Raw genomic sequence first — 19,586 nt, 5'->3', positions numbered from 1 at the left:
GTGAAGTGGACAGAGAAGGAGGAGGAAGAAGAAGAGGGTAAAAATTAGGAAATTGAATTTATATATTTATATTCATATTTTGACTTCTTCCAGATATTTTACTGAATTACAGAATATTTGAAATCTTTTTCTTTAAACTTAATAAACATGTTTTTGTTATGAAAAGTGACCTTTATGGACATTATGTATTTCGTTTATCTTTTTTTCGTATTTATGTATTTTAATATTATTCTGGTCAGGCAATCCATTTTTAGAATAGATCATGTGAATGCAGTACATGGCTGTCTGTTGTCTAGCTTTGATTGAGTCAAAAACAAACAGCGAGCTCAGCACAGCAGGGAGTGGGGGTGTTGACCTGCAATATACAGTATAAAGTGCAATCACAACACAGCAATTTTTAGAAAATGTTTTTCTTCCCTTCCTACTTTTCAAAGACCAGTTTTGTATTCTACATTATTCCACTTTCTCACTCTAGTTTGAAGATCTGTAGAGGTGACTCTTGAGAGAAGAATTTGAGTCACTCTTCAGAAAAAGATATTTGACTCCCTCGATATTTCACGTGAGACTTGGCAAAAAGAAAAAGTGAAATCTCAAAATTGAACCAAAATATGTTTTTTTCTCTACAGTGCCAGGCGCCCCCCCCCCCCCCCCCCCCCATAGACACACAGCTTGAATATTTAATTACCAGGTGTATGGATTAAAAGGACTTGGTATCTGTAGGTATAATGCAGCTTTAAGAGGACAATGTTAAAATCTTGTGCCATTTAATTCACAGCATTTGAAGATTTTAATTAACTCACATCTCAACATGCAAACTGGCAGATGAGTCAAGGAGTCTTGAGAATGGAGAGGTACTCACCGACTGTGAAGTCTTGATGGCCACAAACCTGTGGTGGCCCTCCTTCCCGCAGACATAGCCAAAGGCTCGGTGGTCCCTGGTGTCCTTGGCGATGTAGCTGATCTCGTGGACTGAGTGCTGATGCAGAAGCACCTATAGATGGCAGAGGCGAAAAGTGTTCACACAGGAAAGACCATGTGGGCACTGCTGAAGATCTTTTATTTTTAAAGATTTATTACAACATGTCCTCTTTCATTTGAAAATGTTCCTTTTGATATAATGTTTTAAAAGGAGCCCTGTACACTGTGTTGGCAGAAAAAGTAGGTCAAACCTACTTAAAACATCTTTGCATATTGTTAAGCCAAACACGACCAACCAACACGGTGTGAGCCTAAATGTCTCTGACAGAAAGAGGAAAGATTCAAGGATCATTTCATTTCTCTTATGCAACATGGTATAACTGTAAAACTGGTTCTCTCATTTTAAATAAGAATCAAATAACATGACACTTTTGTTTGATCTGGTCTTTTAATCTTAAATCCAGCAGGATTTGAGATGCTGTGATCATCGAGAAACACCATATTTATAAGCAAACTATGAAATACCAGGTGGAAAAAGAAGAAACCAATAAGCTTAGAAAAATTAACCACACACTAATATATATACACAGATTAATTAGGCTGTCACTCAAGCACACCTACCTGCTGCTTCCCTGTAAACAGAGATAAGCTTAGGGCACTGGGGAGGAGCTTTTATTTGAATATTAGACGATATGTAAATGATGGTAACGCCCCAGATTAATGTAAAATACAAAACTAATATGACTAGTCGACTTGATCCAGCAGAGAATCATGTCAAGTATTTCCATCTAAACGCTTGCTGACTCTGCCTGCACTGGAGTGATCCCCATTTCCCCCATAATCACTCAAGAGGGATATTAAGTGTGGAGTGTTATTTGCTGCCAGTAATCAGTAAATAAAATGAAGAGCATTAGGGGGCATGATTTCCAAAACAACAAATGAGCTTGTCAAAAGCTTGTGAGCTGGTTGGTGGTGGAGGCCGAGGCTTAATGTTCTTTTTCGTTACAGCCGAAAGATGCGCCGCTATCACCACCAGTCATATTGAAAAGAGATATTATAAAAGATGGGTGTTTTTTAGGGGGGAATAAATGGTTGGTACTGGGGTGGGGGTCGGCAACCACGGGACCAACGCTGTTGCATAATTATCAGTTTAGAGCTAACGACAGCTGAGGTGGAGCCGTGGTGTAATTAGCATTAGCGGCAATGATCATTAAGGGGTGGAACTGAGCGCTAATTATCGGTTAGCGCTGATGAGCAGAGTGGGCCTATCTAGCCAACACTACGCCCCAGGACGGGGAAGAGCCGGGCCCCTCGATCATCCTGTAATGGAACAGCAGGCCTCCTAGTCCGTGGGGGTGAGAGCCAGGATGGATATGGAAACTGCAAAACATTGCTCACTGCGCTATCATTAGCACGCAGACAGGGTCTGAGTGATCTTAAGTAGGTCCTGCAGCATACTCCTCATCTTATAGTGTATGTTACTCAGAGTCAAATATCAAATGCAAGACCTGTAAATCACTGCTGCCATGTTAAATATTAATGAACTAAATGGTAACTGTCCTGTGGAAAGACAGTTGTTGCTTATTTTAGTTGTGATATTTATAAAATGTATGTTTATGCTCTTGCTCCTTGAGCGCAACGTTGTGAATCATGTTACTTGTGTGCAGGTATTGCCATTGTACAAACAGGTCAACCGTGGAGGCCAGGCTTACAAGATGGAAGCGTTGGCAGCCTCTGTGAACTGAACTGTGCAAGTGTATGCCCTCTGGATGTCCTATACCATATAGGTTCACAGAGTGGCAGCTGGCAGTGACCTCACGGTGCAGCTCTGCTACGTCGGACTCTCTTTCTGACAGGCTACTCACCCCTGATCTTTCACAGTAAATCTTGATCCCGCCGAAAGACACCGTCAAGAAGACTCTCTGCTTATGCTCCCCTTTGGAACGTGCCGAGGAAGCCATTCCCTGCAGGAGATTAAAGGAAATGACTTGAGGAGATGAAAGAATGTGAATTTGGCGTTAAAGACCGTGAGCCCATCTCTCTTCCGACTCAGGTGAGTGTGACAGTGGGAGATGAGGGGGTGGGTGGGTGGTTCATGGGCAGATTCGGGAGAACGTTTTGGGGGTGGGGAGGCAGGAGTTACATAAGGTGTGATAGGACAGAATGTTCTTTCATGTGCCTTTTCTTGAAGATGCACTCTCACAGGAATTCACACGTCACCTTGTGCAGCGAGTCTTGTTATTATTTCCCAAGCACCTTTTTTCTTCTTCCCTTTCTTGAAGTAGCTCCACTGCACTTCAACGTGACATGCACAAGTGCGAGCTAACAACAATAGGGTGAGATTTGCTGACAGAATGGATTGTTCATGCTGACCGACCAGCTCGGTGTTCACATAGTGCTGAGTGAACAACCAATCCGCCCTTTGAAGTATGTATTTCCCATGGTTCTCGGCAGCCCCCTTTTTGCTTTTATTCTCAAGTCTAATAAAGAAGACAATTAACATCTCCACCGTGTTCCAGTTAATGTGACCTGTGTGTTTGACGTGTCTTTCCTAGAACAAAGCCTGCAACATTAGAGAAGAGAGAAGAAGGAAAACCTGAGGAGATGAGAAAGACCTGCCTGCTGTGCTGAATATGTCTGACAAAACTGCAATCGCAATTACACAGACACATTCTTGACCTCTCCTGTACATCAGCTAACCTCTACCTCAGACCTTTTTTGTTAAAGCCAAGCTCTTATTCAAAACTACAGGCATTACAAGTCGTTTCTGCAGGGTGAAGAAAAAATACATGTATCTTCACAAACAAAAATGTAGACTCATATGAGAAAAGGAGGAGATGAAGCAGTATATGGAAGAGGATAAAAAGCAGAGCAAGCAACAGGAAAGAAATGAAGTAAGTGAGAAAGAGGCGGGCGGGCAGGGGGAGTCGATGGATGATGTCAATCAGCCATCGGCTTCTCCATTTGGTGGATTAGTCCTCAAGGCAGTGAGAGGCAGCTCAATAGAAACACCGTCCCCTCCTCTATCCCCTGTCCAGATAATAGCAAGCCTGTATCGACTGCTCCATTGACTGTAACTGGCTGGTGGCTGTTGACTACCGGAGTCAAGCCGAGGACACTGCCGACATGTCAGATCAAGGCAGCGAAAAAGTAGTTTTATTGCACATATCACTTTGAATGAATATGGCCGATGAGAGGCTTTGCCTTCTGGCTATACTGCTCTCTTCATAGGCCTGCCCACACATTTAAGCGCCAGCAAAATCTGTAAGAAGAAACTTAAAAAGCAATGCATATATGTCCTCTTTTGGAGAAGGATTTGTCCCATAGCCACCTGCTGCTAAGACGTGCTGCTTTTTTACCATGAACAAAGAAAATGATAAGTATTCCTTGCCTTTTACTTTAGTAAAAGTAAAACTGTCAGGATGATACAGAATACATTTTTGAGAGTTGGAAGCATGTTACTTCTCAGTGAGATGTCATTTAATATACTGTATATAGAGCATGAATCCATGACTTAATACTAAACTGACCAGAAACATGAACACTTGAACATACATCAGTTTGATAAGACCTACCTAAAATGACATAAATAATATGCATTTAAATTGACATGCACTTTGACTTTTGGTCCATGTCCCATACGTTAACATGGAGGCGGAAAGGTTTATAACCTATACAGCAGCCATCTTCTAGGTGGCAATCAAGAGGTTTTGCCTTAATTTTTGGGGAGCAGTCATGTCTGAGTCTTTATATACAGTCTATATAATTAGGCCTGTGTAGAAGCTGATCTTGGACACTACTCTAGGGCAAGCTAATGTTAGTGGGTCTGTTGTCACTTGGATGTACAGAGATGTTCAGTCTCTTTTCCACTTGTTATCCGAGAAAGTGTTATTTCTGATTAAAGAGCCTTATCTCATGCAAAACCTCATCTCTGCTTATCCATGTCAGAAACTAAGCAGTTAGACAGCATTAAGTAATATCTTGACAGTGCAACTGTCATTTAGCCCAATGTCAGCTGAACCCTCATAAGATGAGTGCTATAGATAACGTATCGATGGATGTTCTATGGGGATCTTTGCTGGTTGAGGATTCAAACATTTTACCATGTAGTTTTCGCACAGGAAGTGTATATTTAAGACCCCTTATACTCAGGTCAGCTGGAAACAATAAAAAAGTTAGCTTAAACAGCTATTTCAATCAAATCATGGAGCTAATTTAATTAAATCAGCTCTTTGACTAGACCTGATAGCATCTGCTAGTGTTCCTGCAACTGACACAAGTCACACCAGCTATGAAGGATGTGTGTTTCTTACTGATATCAAGAAACAATTGTTGTCCATCAGTCCATTATCTATAGTGCCTCTTCTTTGGGGCGCGATAATGTTCAATCCCCGGGACAGATCACCACTGGACTATAGGGCCAACACCTACCTCCCCTCTTCACACCATGGTCAATTAAAACTTCCCAATTAACCTGACCCCCACATAAATGTAGACTGTGGGAGGAAACCAGATTACCCACAAACAAGGGGAGATCATTCAAACCCCACTAGCCCAATCTGGATTCGAACCTGTTATGGCTGTAAAGTGCACATGAGCGAAAAAATAAAGGTTCACAGTGCTTAAGAAATAGTGAATTAGTACAAATACTTTAAAATAAGCTTTAACGTATTCTTCCAAATTAACCAGAGCTCATTTTCTTTCAGCCTTAGTGAGGTACTGAATTTGACCTAATTTACTTTCAACATTCGCTAAAATATTATCTGGGTCACATTATCCCAGTTTGCATATGTGCTACAAGTATGGAGTTTGTTGTAAAAATAGAAAACTGTGACTGACACTAGAAGACATACAACAAGGGGGTTGGGGGTGGGTAATGTTCTTGCAGTCATAGGTTAAAAAGTGACAATCTTCTGCCTAACTGGCATAATACTCAGGAAGACATTTTGCTTTCAAGGTCAATAAAAATCTTTATGAATAAATGCGGAGAGTTTTGAGCAATACTAAAAATATAGCAGACTATTAGAGGAAAAATAAGGTACAAAGGTTCTGCCATTTCGCACAAGATATAAAACCAACCCTGCAATAGCTTCCTACATGACAAAGAGCTGCAGCATAATATGCCTGGACTGTTATTTGTTCCGTTTGGTCACTTCTTTACAGAGTTCCAGTGAGTCATATACAGGAGAGGACAGCTCCCATGACTCAACACACAATACAGTCATGCTTTTTTTTCAAAATCTGTCTGAGATGAATGAAGAGGCTCAATGCTGTCCCTGCAGACACACACACACATACAGTACATGCACACACCCACACACACAGAAGTCTGCACCTTCAGCTTCATCATGGAGTCCTGGCACAGCTTGTCCCCACGCGCTGCTGTCACCTCATCAATCCCGATCAGCTTGGCCTTGTACCGCATGCCATCTCCACGGAAACGCTTAATAAGCCCCGCCTCACTGCGGTCCTGACCTGCGGCATGAAAGAAAGAGAACAAAAAAAAGGTAGAAGAAAATGTATTTAGTGTTTTTACAGATAAAAGGATGTGTGAGCTCAACAGACTCCTAAAACTTTTGTATTATGCGCTGTTTAAGGTACAGATGCGAGTATGTGCGTGTGTACACACTCAATGGTATAAATATTTATGGAATAGAAAATTTAGAATGAATTACAAATTATCAGCAGCAAGCACAGATTGAAAGAAAATTGAACTTGAAATTGAAAACGAAGTTGGTTAAAGCCAGTGGACCAAAGGAGAAAAAAAGAGGAAGCCTGAGACCACTTCCCCCTCACCTATTGCAGAGCATTGTGAGCTATTCACACAGAAATATATAGGGTGAAAGGTTGAGTGGGGGGGATGCTTATTCCTACGTTGCACCCATGCCCAAAGTCCCTTTGGGTGCTATTGGTTAGGACAAACCAGCTTGAATGGCGGCTTTTGATAGGAATTATCTCGGTCCAGCGCCCACCCACAATCCACAAGGCCCTTCCTGGGTGATGGATGTTGGGTGGTGGCAGGATGGCGCGTCTATTGTCATCCATTCCCTTTTTTTGTTCCCATTCAAACTGTTGATAATTCTGTAGCTGCCCTGACATCCACCTTGACAGGGACACTTTTCTAATTTTATCTTTGTGTTGTTTGTCCTCCTGCTGTTTTGATAATGTGGGTGCGAGTCTTGATTGCCATCTCGTGCATGCAACAATGTATAAACCATCCCCTCATAATCTGCACAGGGTTTCTCAGCTTCAACACTCCTGCTGCATTCACACAAAGAGATAGAAGGATTTCAAATCAAGGTCACCAGCACCTTGGCGAATTTCACAGTTTTTCAGCCCCTTTGGTCGCTCAATTCTAGGTCACGAGCCTGTACAGTGCATCAGTTAACGGCACATTTAAGTAGCTGGCTTAAGCTGCGCATGAGAAGAGGATGAGGCTTAAAATCCCTAACAGAGACTGTTAGGCTGCCATCAAAGACCATATCAAACCGAAAATTAACTTATTCCACCCAGAAACACATGGAATTGCCATCCATGTTAAATCTACCCCCTCTTTTCATCCCTGCAACTTCCAAGAAAAAAAAATATCAAAAAAGCAAATTGGAAATTCAGGGGAAAACAAGCAAATTAAATGGCTTGTGCAAATCGAGAAAAAAAGTGTCTTGGTCCTAATGCAAGCGCTTGTCTTGGCTATGCACACCCTCTCACTAATTCATGAGGGCAGAATCCTCTAAAAGAGGGGGAGGGCTTGACGATGCTAAAGTCATTAAAGTCTCTGAGCAAGTGAATGTCAAATCTGGGTCTGATTCAGACTTGTTTTCCTGCCAGAGGATAATGAGTCTTATATACGGCCACGATGTACCTCTGAACGTTAACAGCCACAGCTTGGCATGCAAACAGCTCCCATGCAGAGAAATTAACATTCAGACTTTGATAATGACTTTGATGTAGACTAACTGTGGTGCGTTACTTTGACTTACAGTATGTACTATACTTGATTGCAGTCGTGCTGATGCTTAAACCCTGCATGACGGATGCAAAAAGAGGTGGACTCCTGCAATAATTATTGCTCTACCTTCTTAAAGACATCCCTCATGCAGCGGCTCTAGTCTATTCATACAGTATTATGCATTCCATCCTGATTTTACTGACTCATACACTCTGTAATGTAATATAAAATGCATGCTGCTCCAGTTGCATTTTAAACATGATCGGTCCAATTCAGTGCAGCACTCTCAGATGAGCTTTAACCAGATGTTCTGTGGCATTTGTTTCTTTACATACAGCATACCATTTCCCCTAATAACACTTCAGGAGAGATTTAGAGGTTTATGCACAGATACTCAAAAAAAAAAGTAGGCCTTGCATACCGAATGAGAGTCTTGACACAGCGGCATAACTCGTACGCTACGTGCTCTGGGTTCAGATCAAGACAAGCGAGTGTGCTGTATGAAACTAAAGAGCTGCGGGGCATGCTGTTTCATGTTGTTACACACTGTACGGAAGGAGAGGAGAGAGGGAGAAGGTGTGTGTGTGTGTGTGTGTGTGAAGAGGGGGATGACACATATTCCTTTGCTTTTCTGGATTTACAATTACCCAAGGTTGAGTGGCCCTCACAATATTTCTGGCCCATGAGCCCAATGCTCTTAATTTGTCTGACAGAGGGTTGCCTGAAGTATTTTCTACTATTTGTGTCTCTATCTAAAGGTATCCTACAGATTGCACTAGCCATCAGGGAGACCTGGTAATCTGGGGTGCATGTATGCCCTGTGCTAAACGACTTTTACACCAAAATTAGCAGGTATAAGCTATATTTTTTGTAAACTCGGGTATACCCAATAAAAAAGGTGATAACTCCTTTCCCATTGGCTATAGAGGGATTTGCCCTCTTCTCATATTTAATGTCATGAAGGACAGACTGAGGTGGTCTCTCATGCCGCTAGCTTTCTAAATTAGTGCACTGACCCATGTGTCTCGTTTCCATCGCAGCTGATTAAAACTTGTGTCTACTTCAGAGTCATTTGTCCTGGGAGTGAATGTTGATTGTATCCATTTCCATTGCAGACAAAAGCCAAGATGAAGTCTTTTTGACCAGTGGAAAAGGGGCTTTAGAATGCTTGTTACATCTCTCTCCTCCCAATTCTCCTCCTATTTCCTGCAAATAAACACTGTAAAATAAGAAAAGCAATAGCAAAGTCTTCGAAAAAGAGCTGGCAATCAACACGGAGGATGTAAGAGGGCTTCTAATCAAACGCTGTGATCCCACACCTGACGCAGGGCCTTGCACCAGGAACATGGAGCGAACAATTACTGTGAGTGCTGCTCCATACTGTTTTAGGGCTTGTCTCACTGATCATAGTGTTGCGTCCTCCTGCTTGCCACACTAGAATGGGGACAGTGAAGGGACAGATGGCAACAGATGGAGAGTCAGAAGTGCCCCTCCAGATATAAGGAGTTGGCAACAAGAAACTTTTTGTTGGGGAGCCGGCATTGAGGCAGCTTAACCTTCGAACCTTTCTGAGTGTGTATCTGTGTCTTCTTGTCTCTTTTGGATCAGCGTCTCTGTTTGTCAGTGGGACACACACACGCCATCAATTTAACCATAATCTGAGTGTATTGAAGTGCTTATTATCTTCTATTTTCACCTACATGCAGTGTGTAATACATTGTTTGTTTTGTTAGTTTAGTTTAGTTTGATGTGACTCTGAACAGGATGTTTGACGGTACTGAAATGAAAACCGAAGGTACGTTCTGTTGGTGCAGGAGACTGACAACTTTAAGCAGTTGTAAAGAGAATGGGCGTCTGAGGAAGGCAAATCTGTCCCTGCCATCTGTCTCCCTCATGTGCACAAAATACTCTTCATAAGCCTCAGCAAACTCACAGTTACACATTTACAAGCTTGTGTTCCTTTGTCCAAACCACATGGATCAAAATGCCTTTACCCAACTTTGGCACCAAACAGGGGATCGAGGTTTTGGTTAAATGTCGGATCGTTAAAGCAGTTACACAGTTAATGAGGGGTATTGTGCACATCATCAATGTGGTGGAAAGACCATTGACTCAGTGCAGAGTTACATGCAGTTATTGATCTTGCTGGGGGAGATTGTTGTTTGGGTAGGGGGGCCCACTTATCACACTGATGGTGAAGCAGTATAATGGAACAGTTGCAACTAATATGGTCAAATGTGGGTTTGCACAGGGTGAAATGGTTCGTATTGTACTGTCTCTTACAATCTTTTCAATGCCATTCATTCAGTAGAAGAGGACACTGGTGATTCAGCCTGCCTTGCTCTGTCTCTTTCTATATCTGTTTGCAGTGTCTCTCTCCTTCTGGCCCCCTCTCTCAATGTCTTGATGTCCTCTTTCCTTGTCTCTCTCTTTTTGAAATGAATATTTTTTTGTGCTCAGATTATAGTGGGAGAGCAACAGTTGCTATGGAGATGGAGTAAAGTCACGCATGTAAAGCATTTTTTTCGATTGGTAGAGGGAAGCTCTGGCTTCAGAATGGGAGTAAGAGTTTGCCGCAGCAACATTTGATGTTACCAAATATGACATCCATATCAATATAGCATCTTTAAAACCAGGCACAGGATGATGTGACCCATATGTCATCTTAATGTAATATTGCGTGATATGTTTTTTTTCAGCATTCATTAATGGATGACACTGATGATAGATGATGTTTTTCTTTTTGTTATCAAATCTCCAAATAACAAAAACCAAAAACAAGTTGATCCTAAGGTAGCTAGCCTGAGCCTAACTCTTTAGATAATCCCAAAGCTGTTTTGTCTTTCCCCCTGTGTTAAGAAAGAAATCTCCATCCACACGACCTTCATTTTTCTAAATATCTCTGCAAACGCTAAAACAAGCATGCCGGCCCAGTAGGTGTTGATCATTGATCCGTCAAATACCAGAGAAGAACGTTGTGGTCCGAGTAACATTGGACGAGGCAGCATCTGCGAATGCTGGTAATGTGGTGTGAGTGTTACTGATATAGGGTAGAGACGGTTTACATATAGTTAAGATGAGGATTTGTTGATGAGATGAAAAATATAAAATAAGCCACCTTATCCTTTAAATGTCATTAATATCTGCTGTTCCCTTCAATTCACATGAATATAAACATAGCTTAATCTCAATATAAGTCATCAACCTGATCCTTGATGGTGTCCTTCACCTGTCCCCAGCCCACTCATATCCACCACTATCGGCGCTTCTTGACACTCTGCATGCATTTATGTTGCCCCATTTCCATTTATATGGACCTAAATAGCATCTTGGTGGATTGTGACAATGGTCCCTGCAGCTTATGTGATTAACATGGTAAAGTCAGGGGCTGATAGCCTGCACTGATACCCCCCTCCGATGAGCCGCATTGCCACGTGTGTAATAGCCCCCTTGCTACACTCTCCCCCCTCCACTTAACTCAAATCGATGGGCCCTCCTCCAGCCCGGCCATTTATCTGAGCAAGCTGACAGAGCCAGTGAAACAGCCACAGAGGACCTGGCCCTATGGCCTCGTTACAGCCAGCCCACAGAAGCCAGATTTACTGGACTGGCTGGAGTGGCTTTATTCATGGATGGAGAAATGTGGGGAGAAAAGGAGAGGAATAGCAAAGAAGAACACTCCTCCTCCTCTTACACACTTTCTTTCCTCTCCCTGTGATTTGCCCCTCTTTCTGCCTCTCTCTCTCCATCTCTTTCCTCCTCTCAGTCAATTCAGTCCCATTTCAGTCTCCTGGTGAACGTTCGGAGAATGACTTGTCCTATTACATCACTTATGCTGTTCATCAAAGCAACAGGGTGTGAATTACCCTGTCCATGACACCTAAATCATGGCAGCACCAAACCCTGGGGCTACACGGAATAGCTGTTACTACGTCTGGATCCTTGGGATGAGACAGGGAGCCTCTCGGTGGGCTTGTCTGACTGAAGCTTTTCTCCATGTAGTTCAGCATTATTTATCCAAACTTGGCTTAAAGTTATGTTCACTGCCTGCCAAACACAGGAAAGCTGCCATTTCTCCATTTTGTCTCCCTGTTCTTCATGTTTCTTGTTGTCTTTGAGTGTACCTCCGAGCACTATGGGCTATGTCTATATTATACTTTCTCAATCCACAACAAAATACAAATATACGATATGAGCCAGTGGCGGATCTAAAATTTAAAGGGGAAACAATTTACACAGAGGGGCCAATTATATGTCTAATATCCATGCACAATTGCTGATTCAGTAAGGTGCACATGTAAGTCATTCCTTCTTAACTGTTATCTCAACAGTGACCAAAGACACACATCATTGAATATATTAAAAAAAATATTCCTTGTGCTCTTCGAAAAGCTCGGAATTTTTTTTAACATCATCTTTATCGTACCTTTAATCCTCCTGGACTCCCTTCGCTGGCTGGTTTTGACACCCGGCTGGAGCTCGGCCTCTGCTGACATCCTCCACCACTGAGTCCCTTGTCCTGCTCACAGCAGATGCACCATGGGTTAGCAGCACACTAGCTGATCCTCCTTACTCCCAGAGTCCAATTCCCCCCAGTTCCGTCTCTCTCACAGTCGCTCTTTGGTGGAGAAAATCTCCTTCACATCCATGGTGAGATGTCTGGTACTCCTCAATAAATGAAGATCCAGCATTGATTACTATGCTCCTTCACTGATGGCCCATGGTGTCTGAGTATTGCTTAATAACACAAGTGGAAAGATGGCTGAAATACGACCCTCTCGAGAGCAGCTTCAGATCAGATTTGACATCTTCTGGAGTGTATCTGAGTTCTCTCCGTGAAGGTCAAGTATCACATGGTCCACTGTTGATCTTTTCTGAGGTCCCACCTATTGCTCAGGTGTAAGTCCCCCCCCGAGAGACTGTGACATTGATTGAATCAAATATTGTTCTTCAGAGTAGGTCAGGAGTGGATATTATTCTTTGGTAGAGCACTTCAGATGTAGTCCGACAGCCCATCACAGTGACTTGCTCCAAGCGCTGCAGGGTGAGGAGACAGGGAGAAGAGTTAATGTTAACCTGGAGGTGGTTCAAAATTTTAATGACAAACACATCCCCCTCGATCACTCATTACAACATTAATCTAACAATCAAATTGGCAGGCAGCAATCTAACAAATCAACAAAGACGTTATTGTCTCTTCTGGATCATCAATCCTTAATGAGAGTGCAGAAACTGCTCGCTGTTCTGCGCCCACCCTTGAAGGAGACCTGTGGCGAAATATTTGACGCTGTTGTTTTATGTGCTGCTTGTGAGTAAATATCATACATTAGAGCATGACTGGCGCTTCTGTGCGTGCAAGGCACAATTTTCAGAAGATGGATTGTTCATGCTCCCAGCTCAGATCAACAACACGAGAGGAGGGGAAGTGGCAGAAAGCGTTGAATGACAGGCTGTTTCAAAGCAAACTGTGGTGGGAATCCTGGCACAGCCCTCTATAAACTAGGACCCCCACACATTGTGCTTTAATGCCCTTGAATCAGCTACTGCTAACACGGGGGCCATGCCAAGCTGGCACTGTGGCTGGCACTGCTTCTGTTGGCATGGTGACGGGCCATTGTTGGAGAGAGAGGCCTTTAGCCGACCCTGGCCTGAAAAGAGCTGCAGCACATCGAGCTTGGGCACACATTATCCTGTGTGACATTGTGTGACATTGTGAGTGTCTGTAATGAGAGTGTCTAAGTGTCATTCTAAAAAGAATTTCAAGTGCCCTTGTTTTTATACAGTACCATGTATTCTACATTAATCCATTGATTTGTTTCCAAACTAAATCTTTAAACATTTAAATATGTGGCTTTTAAGGTGCATTAGTCCACCCAAATTACAATAATAATAATAATTATAGTAGGCTAATAATGATACAACAAAAACCAGGTTGAGCATCATTCTTTGATGTTGTGAGCAAATACAAAGGCAATTTTCAGCATCATTTAAACAAATTTGACTCTTGTACTATTTTTGCACTGCTTGTTTATTTGCCAAAGTAGAGACTGCATAAAAATTACCTGTAGCTTGCTGACATCAAACATCAGGGTGTGTGTAGCATGCTTGTGTGTGTGTTCAGCCTGTATGAAGTGCTGAGGCATAGACTGGATATAAAGATGAAAACCAACAGTTCCCCAAAAGTGAAGGTAAAGCTTCTTGATCTCCACCTGGTCGCTGGCCGCGGTAGAGGTCATAAACCCTGTCTCCTCCATGTAAACAGATGGGACATTGACAGAACATTTTAGGTAGTTCTTATCAAACTGATGTATGTTCAAGTGCAAATTTTTCCTGGACCTTTGGTTTTGATGCTGTACAAATGAGTTGAAACGTCATGGATAAGCTGAGATTGACTCCTGATTGGCCAAGTGTGTACAGGTGGGACCTCGCTACCACAGCTCTATTTCTTGATCGCTAGTGCGCAGACTCTGACTCCAAATGCGCAAGATAGCAGCATTCATACCCAGGGTATTATGGCTTCTTTTCCAGATAGTAGGAGGAAGTAGAGCTGCATCATCCATCTTTATATACTGTATATGTGCTGTGTTTGCAAACTGAGCATACTAGAGTGAAGCGAGAGAATATATTGGTGTTGTTGAGGTGGATTTTTTCGTATCATCATGCTGAGCTTCAATTCATATATATATATATATATACCCGTAAAACAAAAGGATCAGTGAAAAAGTCTTTCTACAACTACAGTATATCTGCCTCCCCTTGAAAAAAAAGACAAATTTAATTTCCGTGAACAACTGGTCACCTCATCACCTCCTGTTCTCCTTGTGCAAGGCTGTCTAGACCATGTGTCACCCTTCATGTGAGTTTATGAGGCAGATAATGTCACCCAGGTCCGGGCAGAGGGGAAATCTCCCCTCTGTGCGTCTCAGAGAGAGCCCTGGAGTGTCAGTGATGGTAGAGGTATTTTCCATGTCACAAAGAACCTTATCAGAATGTAATTTTCATTACCAGCAAGGGAGATATGCCTCATTGTATTAGACGGAAGAGCGATTTAATGTGATGTATGGCTGCTTTTCAAAACCAATGCTATCTAGGTCACTCAGACTCCCCAATCTGCTCCCAGTGTCTCTTATGATTTGGGTCAGAGTTAAAGAGCATCACTCATTTCTCTAGCTACTCTCAGCCGTTAGACAATGTCAAAAGCCCTTGACAAAAGCCGCCCTTTATTTATTAATGTGTTCATTTCATTCCCACCTCTCTCAAGTGCAAAGGAAAACTTCCTTGAGGGAAGCGAATTTCATTCTGCTTGCATTTCTTTATTTCCCTCGATCAACCTGCTGCTGCCTTTGTCTCTGTACTGCGTGTCTGCCTGAATTTCACAAATCATCTCTGGAGATTTGTTGGTTTCTGCTTGTGTCTTTACTGACGTAACTGGATTATAGAACAAGACATGCTGTGAGAGCACCTGATGTATGACAACTCTTCCTACCTTAGCATAAGGCACATCAATCATGCAAGCCACTGATTTTTCAGGGGGCGAGTTTGAGTGTATACCTTCGCAAGGTGAACTAGGCCCCCAGGGCAACATGCAGGCACATACATCTTGTCAAGCAGCATCACTGCATCGGGATGAGATGTGATCTGAATCTTTCTCATGAAGGGTAATCATGTTGTTTTGATCTTTATATCATAAAGCTGTCTACAACCTTTAGTGAGCTGAAGTACAGGTCAATCAAAACACTGATAAAAAACAGATCGAATTTAGTTTTTTATACAGCTTTCAGTTCTTCTTAATTATGTAATTAATGCACATACAATACAATAAGGAATTAGCTTGACATGATAATTAGTTTCCAATGAAATAAAAACTATAATTTAGATCTGCGATTTATGTTGCAGAGACAAAGGGTTGTAATTTCCAACAATTATACTGAGTTCTAACTCTCTGATCAGATTTAAATCATGTTTGCGTCTCTGAGATATAATGGCCAATCACTGAACACGTGCTCAAATCAGATCATTCTCGAGATTCTTCTCAGCTCCTGCATTCCAGTGAGCAACATTTCCTCCTGAGACTGGTGTTTAATAGACTCCACAATCAACCTCATATTGTGAGACAAGCCTCCTGCATCCTGCCGCCGATGAGTAACAAAGGTTGAACAGCCATCTATCACTGGATACGGCCAATTACACCTCCATTCACTCAGGTCCCGACGGAAGGCGCAGTCTGTGCTCTCCAGATTGCATGTGGCTGCAGAGGAGCAGGGAGGCCCCCTTCCCCGGACCATCCTCGTGTCTTCCTGGCCAACGGTGGCATGGCCCCGGGCTGGTGGAACGCTTGTTCGACAGACTGGCTTTGGCACCTCGCGCTGGTTATCTTTGTTACAAAATACCCCCACAGCTTATGTAGTGGGACATGACTGTCACAACGTGGCCTAGCAAAGCTCCTCTAAACAGCCCTGCTGTGTTACCTTGTGTCTCCTATGGCAAGGAGAGCAGAGCAGCTCCTGCTATATCCTATTTACACCTAAAGCCTTTAATTTGTGTACTTCTGAAATGTTTTTGTGTTATTTTATTCGATCATATTCTTCTATTATCACATGCTTACAATCAAGAATAAGGATGTCCCCTGTGGCCTTACAAGTGACTAATAGCCCTTGAATCTAAGATAAGGTTAATTTGCTTTTGTTGGACTAATTAGAGTCCTGACTAGGAAGTGGCTGACTGGCATTTGGGTCTTTGGGGGTAATTCTGCAATCTATTAACATTTCTGACCATATGATTCAGAGGGTTAATCATGTTACTCATGGCAGCGCATACGGCCACAGCGATATAGGACATATGCAAACACACAGTAACAACATTTATTTACTTATCTACGCACACAGTGTAGCTGAGGCTAATCAGAATACTCATCAGTTTAGCAGGCATTTAGTCATAAACAAATTATTAGACGGTTGGAATTTTTTTATCCGATGGTGCTACATTAACAATTAGCTGATCACTAACGTGTTTGAAATTCACCCTGAAGGGAATATAAGGGTTTTCACCATATTTCATGGCAATCCATCCATATTTCACACAAAAACACAAAAAATGTGTCTTTGGAGGTAGTAGAGGAAGTGGACATCTGGGGATCAGTATGCTTTTGTCATTTGATGAAAAATAATGTTGATACATAATTTCAAGACAATCCATAAACTGGCTGTTAGGGACGACCACACACTGCCATCACTACACTGCTGGTGTGGCTAAAAAACAAAAACTAAAGACGACGCCCTGGTGAAAGTCTGAGATGAAACTGAGCAAATTACTAAGATTACTTTTAGCAATTGCAAATACGAATAACATTTACATAAAATAGACGCAGAAGAAATGGGGACAACTGCACCATATTAGCATAGTGCTATAAACTCAGCTATTCCTTTTGATTTCTGCAGGGATTTATTTGAGGCAGAACAAAAATATGGCAGCAAAAGAAGAGAAGGAACCTCTCCTTTCTTCTGCTTTCCACCGCCTCTCTGGCCTTCCAGGGGGAACTGATAGCCTCTGAGCTCAGGCTGTTCAGCCATGGCCCATTAGTTCACCTCATTCTGACAAGATGGAGGGCCTCTGACGATGGAACAGTCAAGTGTGCAAGCGGGCTGGAAAGAGGGAGAAATACATACAAAGAAGAAAAAAAAATCAGTTTGGGCATTTGAAGCGCTCTCATTTACTTTCTGAGGGAGAGAGAGGCCTGGTTGCTTCGGGTTCAGCAGCTACAGCTGGTAAACTAAATAAGCGTTGCCACACAGTTGCTTTGCTGTGCAGATTTATGTCAGTAAAGGCCTTGCAGCTGTGCACTCAGTTAGGCGTGGCTCCAGCATGGCCGGGCATGGCAAGTGAGAGGGCGGCGCCCTCTGAAGTGCTCTGACATTATCCTTTTTACCAGCTCAGCTGCAGGATAACGGAGCCCTGCAGTGTGTGGTGATGGTGGTGTGTGTGTGTGTGTGTGTGTGTGTGTGTGTGTGCGTGGGGGGGGTGTCTCTTCAAGTCTGAGATACATGACATAAATGAACAAATACACTCGCATTTGCACAGCAGAGGTCTCAAGATGCAAATATTAATGGGGTTTATTTTGGAAGTTTGCATTTCTCAGGCTGTTTCTGCCGCTCTGACAGACGTATTCAGGCTAATAAAGTGTCACTACTTCCCTGTGGTGACAGTAAACAATAGCACCAAAACAAGATCGGCTACATATCCTCTTTTAGTCATCTGATTCCACCTAGCACATACAGGCGGACTGGAAACCAGCGCGAGACTGCTGGACCCGTCTCAGAACAGTTAATTGTGGCTCTCCAAAACACCTCCTCTGATGTTCCTCTGCGGCATCCCTGACGAGTCTTTTATTCACTGCTGATTTGGTTGTTGTTGTGCTCAGTGTGTCAGTGTCTGAACAGTGTGTAAAGACAGGCTATTTACCATGTTCAGTGGGAGAGAGAGAGCTGGGCAGGCTGCAGAAACACCATGTTAACTCACAGCCTTTTAGTCTTTTCTTCCTATTTGATTTGTTCTGTGTTTATCATTTTTAATCTCTCCAGCCTTTCATAAACAACCCTCCATCTTCATTTCTTTTTTTCTTCTCCCTCCCACCCCTGATCTCCCCTGCCCTCCTTTTTTTTATTGTCTCCCTCTCTTCCAACATGATGCCTGTTTGTGAAAAGAGGTTGAAGCATGCTTTATTTCGCTGCCACCCCCACCCCGGCCTTCTTTTGTGAGTTACAAAAGAACAGTGGATACTTTGGTTTGCTCTTTATTTCATGCAGAGAGTAATTAATGAGACAATTAGTTTTTTCCCTCTCTTTGTGTTCTCTTTGAACTAAATAAATAGCCAAAAGGACTGCTCTTTAATTGCACATGGGTCATGGATATAATTAAGATATGCAGGCAGCATCTTTATGAAACTTGACTGTGAGTAACTGTTTGTTGTTCTGACTGTATTCATGTCTTAAAAGACTGCATCGACTAGCAACACGACTATCAAACACGACAAAGATCCAGTGTGGCTGAGATGAAAGTTGCCTTGATCAAAACGGCTGAGCACAACAACACAACCTGCAGTCTGCAAGACGGCATTAATGAAGCTGAAGCGGGAGCACCGAAACAAGCGACTTTTTGTTTTTCTTCCCACTGTCAAACTGCTTTATCGATGTTGTCATGATGTGACACGCCACACACTGTGGGGAGTACTTTCACTTAATGACAGTGAGAAAGCAGTTTGACATATTTTGGAGTCACTTAAATCAAGCTTTACTATATTCTCTTTATTGTTGTCATTTTGAGCCGACTAAGGGACTGTGTGAAAATTGTGAGAACGGGAGAAGGGTTTGAAAAAGAGTGAGTGCTAAATTTAATTTAATTTGCTTGGAGGAGAATCAAGGGGAGGGGGTTATGTGTGGATTTGTATTTTGTGAAACTATGATAAATAAACTCACTTTTCTGTGTTTGACATAATTAGCAATGTAGCAGATATAGTGAAAATTATTGATCCATTTAAATAATTAGTAAATAATCCAATGTAGCATTTCAAATGGGGCACACATTTGGTAATGCATGTCCACATCCAGCCTTTAAAGACAAATACTAGGGACATGACATTTTTAACATGGATGCTCTTTTAACATTAACTTCATTACAGCCCCTAAGGATCCACCTTGTTCGTGAAAGATTAGTATCCTCCTGC

At 42.4% G+C, this 19,586-nt stretch overlaps 1 protein-coding gene across 1 annotated transcript in view; it reads right to left on the bottom strand.

The window, feature by feature from the left end:
* Positions 1-19,586, bottom strand: part of LOC109637277 (complement component 8, beta polypeptide) — a 49,983-nt gene that overhangs the window by 19,589 nt on the left and 10,808 nt on the right. Inside the window, exons 2-5 of the mRNA XM_020099528.2 lie at positions 12,294-12,904; positions 6,254-6,393; positions 2,784-2,882; positions 860-991 (exon numbers count right to left, since the gene is read on the bottom strand). Of these exons, the coding sequence (XP_019955087.2) occupies positions 860-991; positions 2,784-2,882; positions 6,254-6,393; positions 12,294-12,363 (441 nt within the window). The 5' untranslated portion in view covers positions 12,364-12,904. The remainder of the gene's footprint in view (positions 1-859; positions 992-2,783; positions 2,883-6,253; positions 6,394-12,293; positions 12,905-19,586) is intronic.

Source organism: Paralichthys olivaceus, chromosome 16, assembly GCF_024713975.1.
Source record: "Paralichthys olivaceus isolate ysfri-2021 chromosome 16, ASM2471397v2, whole genome shotgun sequence".
Taxonomy (NCBI): Eukaryota; Metazoa; Chordata; class Actinopteri; order Pleuronectiformes; family Paralichthyidae; genus Paralichthys; species Paralichthys olivaceus.
The sequence above is the reverse complement of the archived record's forward strand: the minus strand, read 5'-3'. Positions and strand labels throughout refer to the sequence as shown.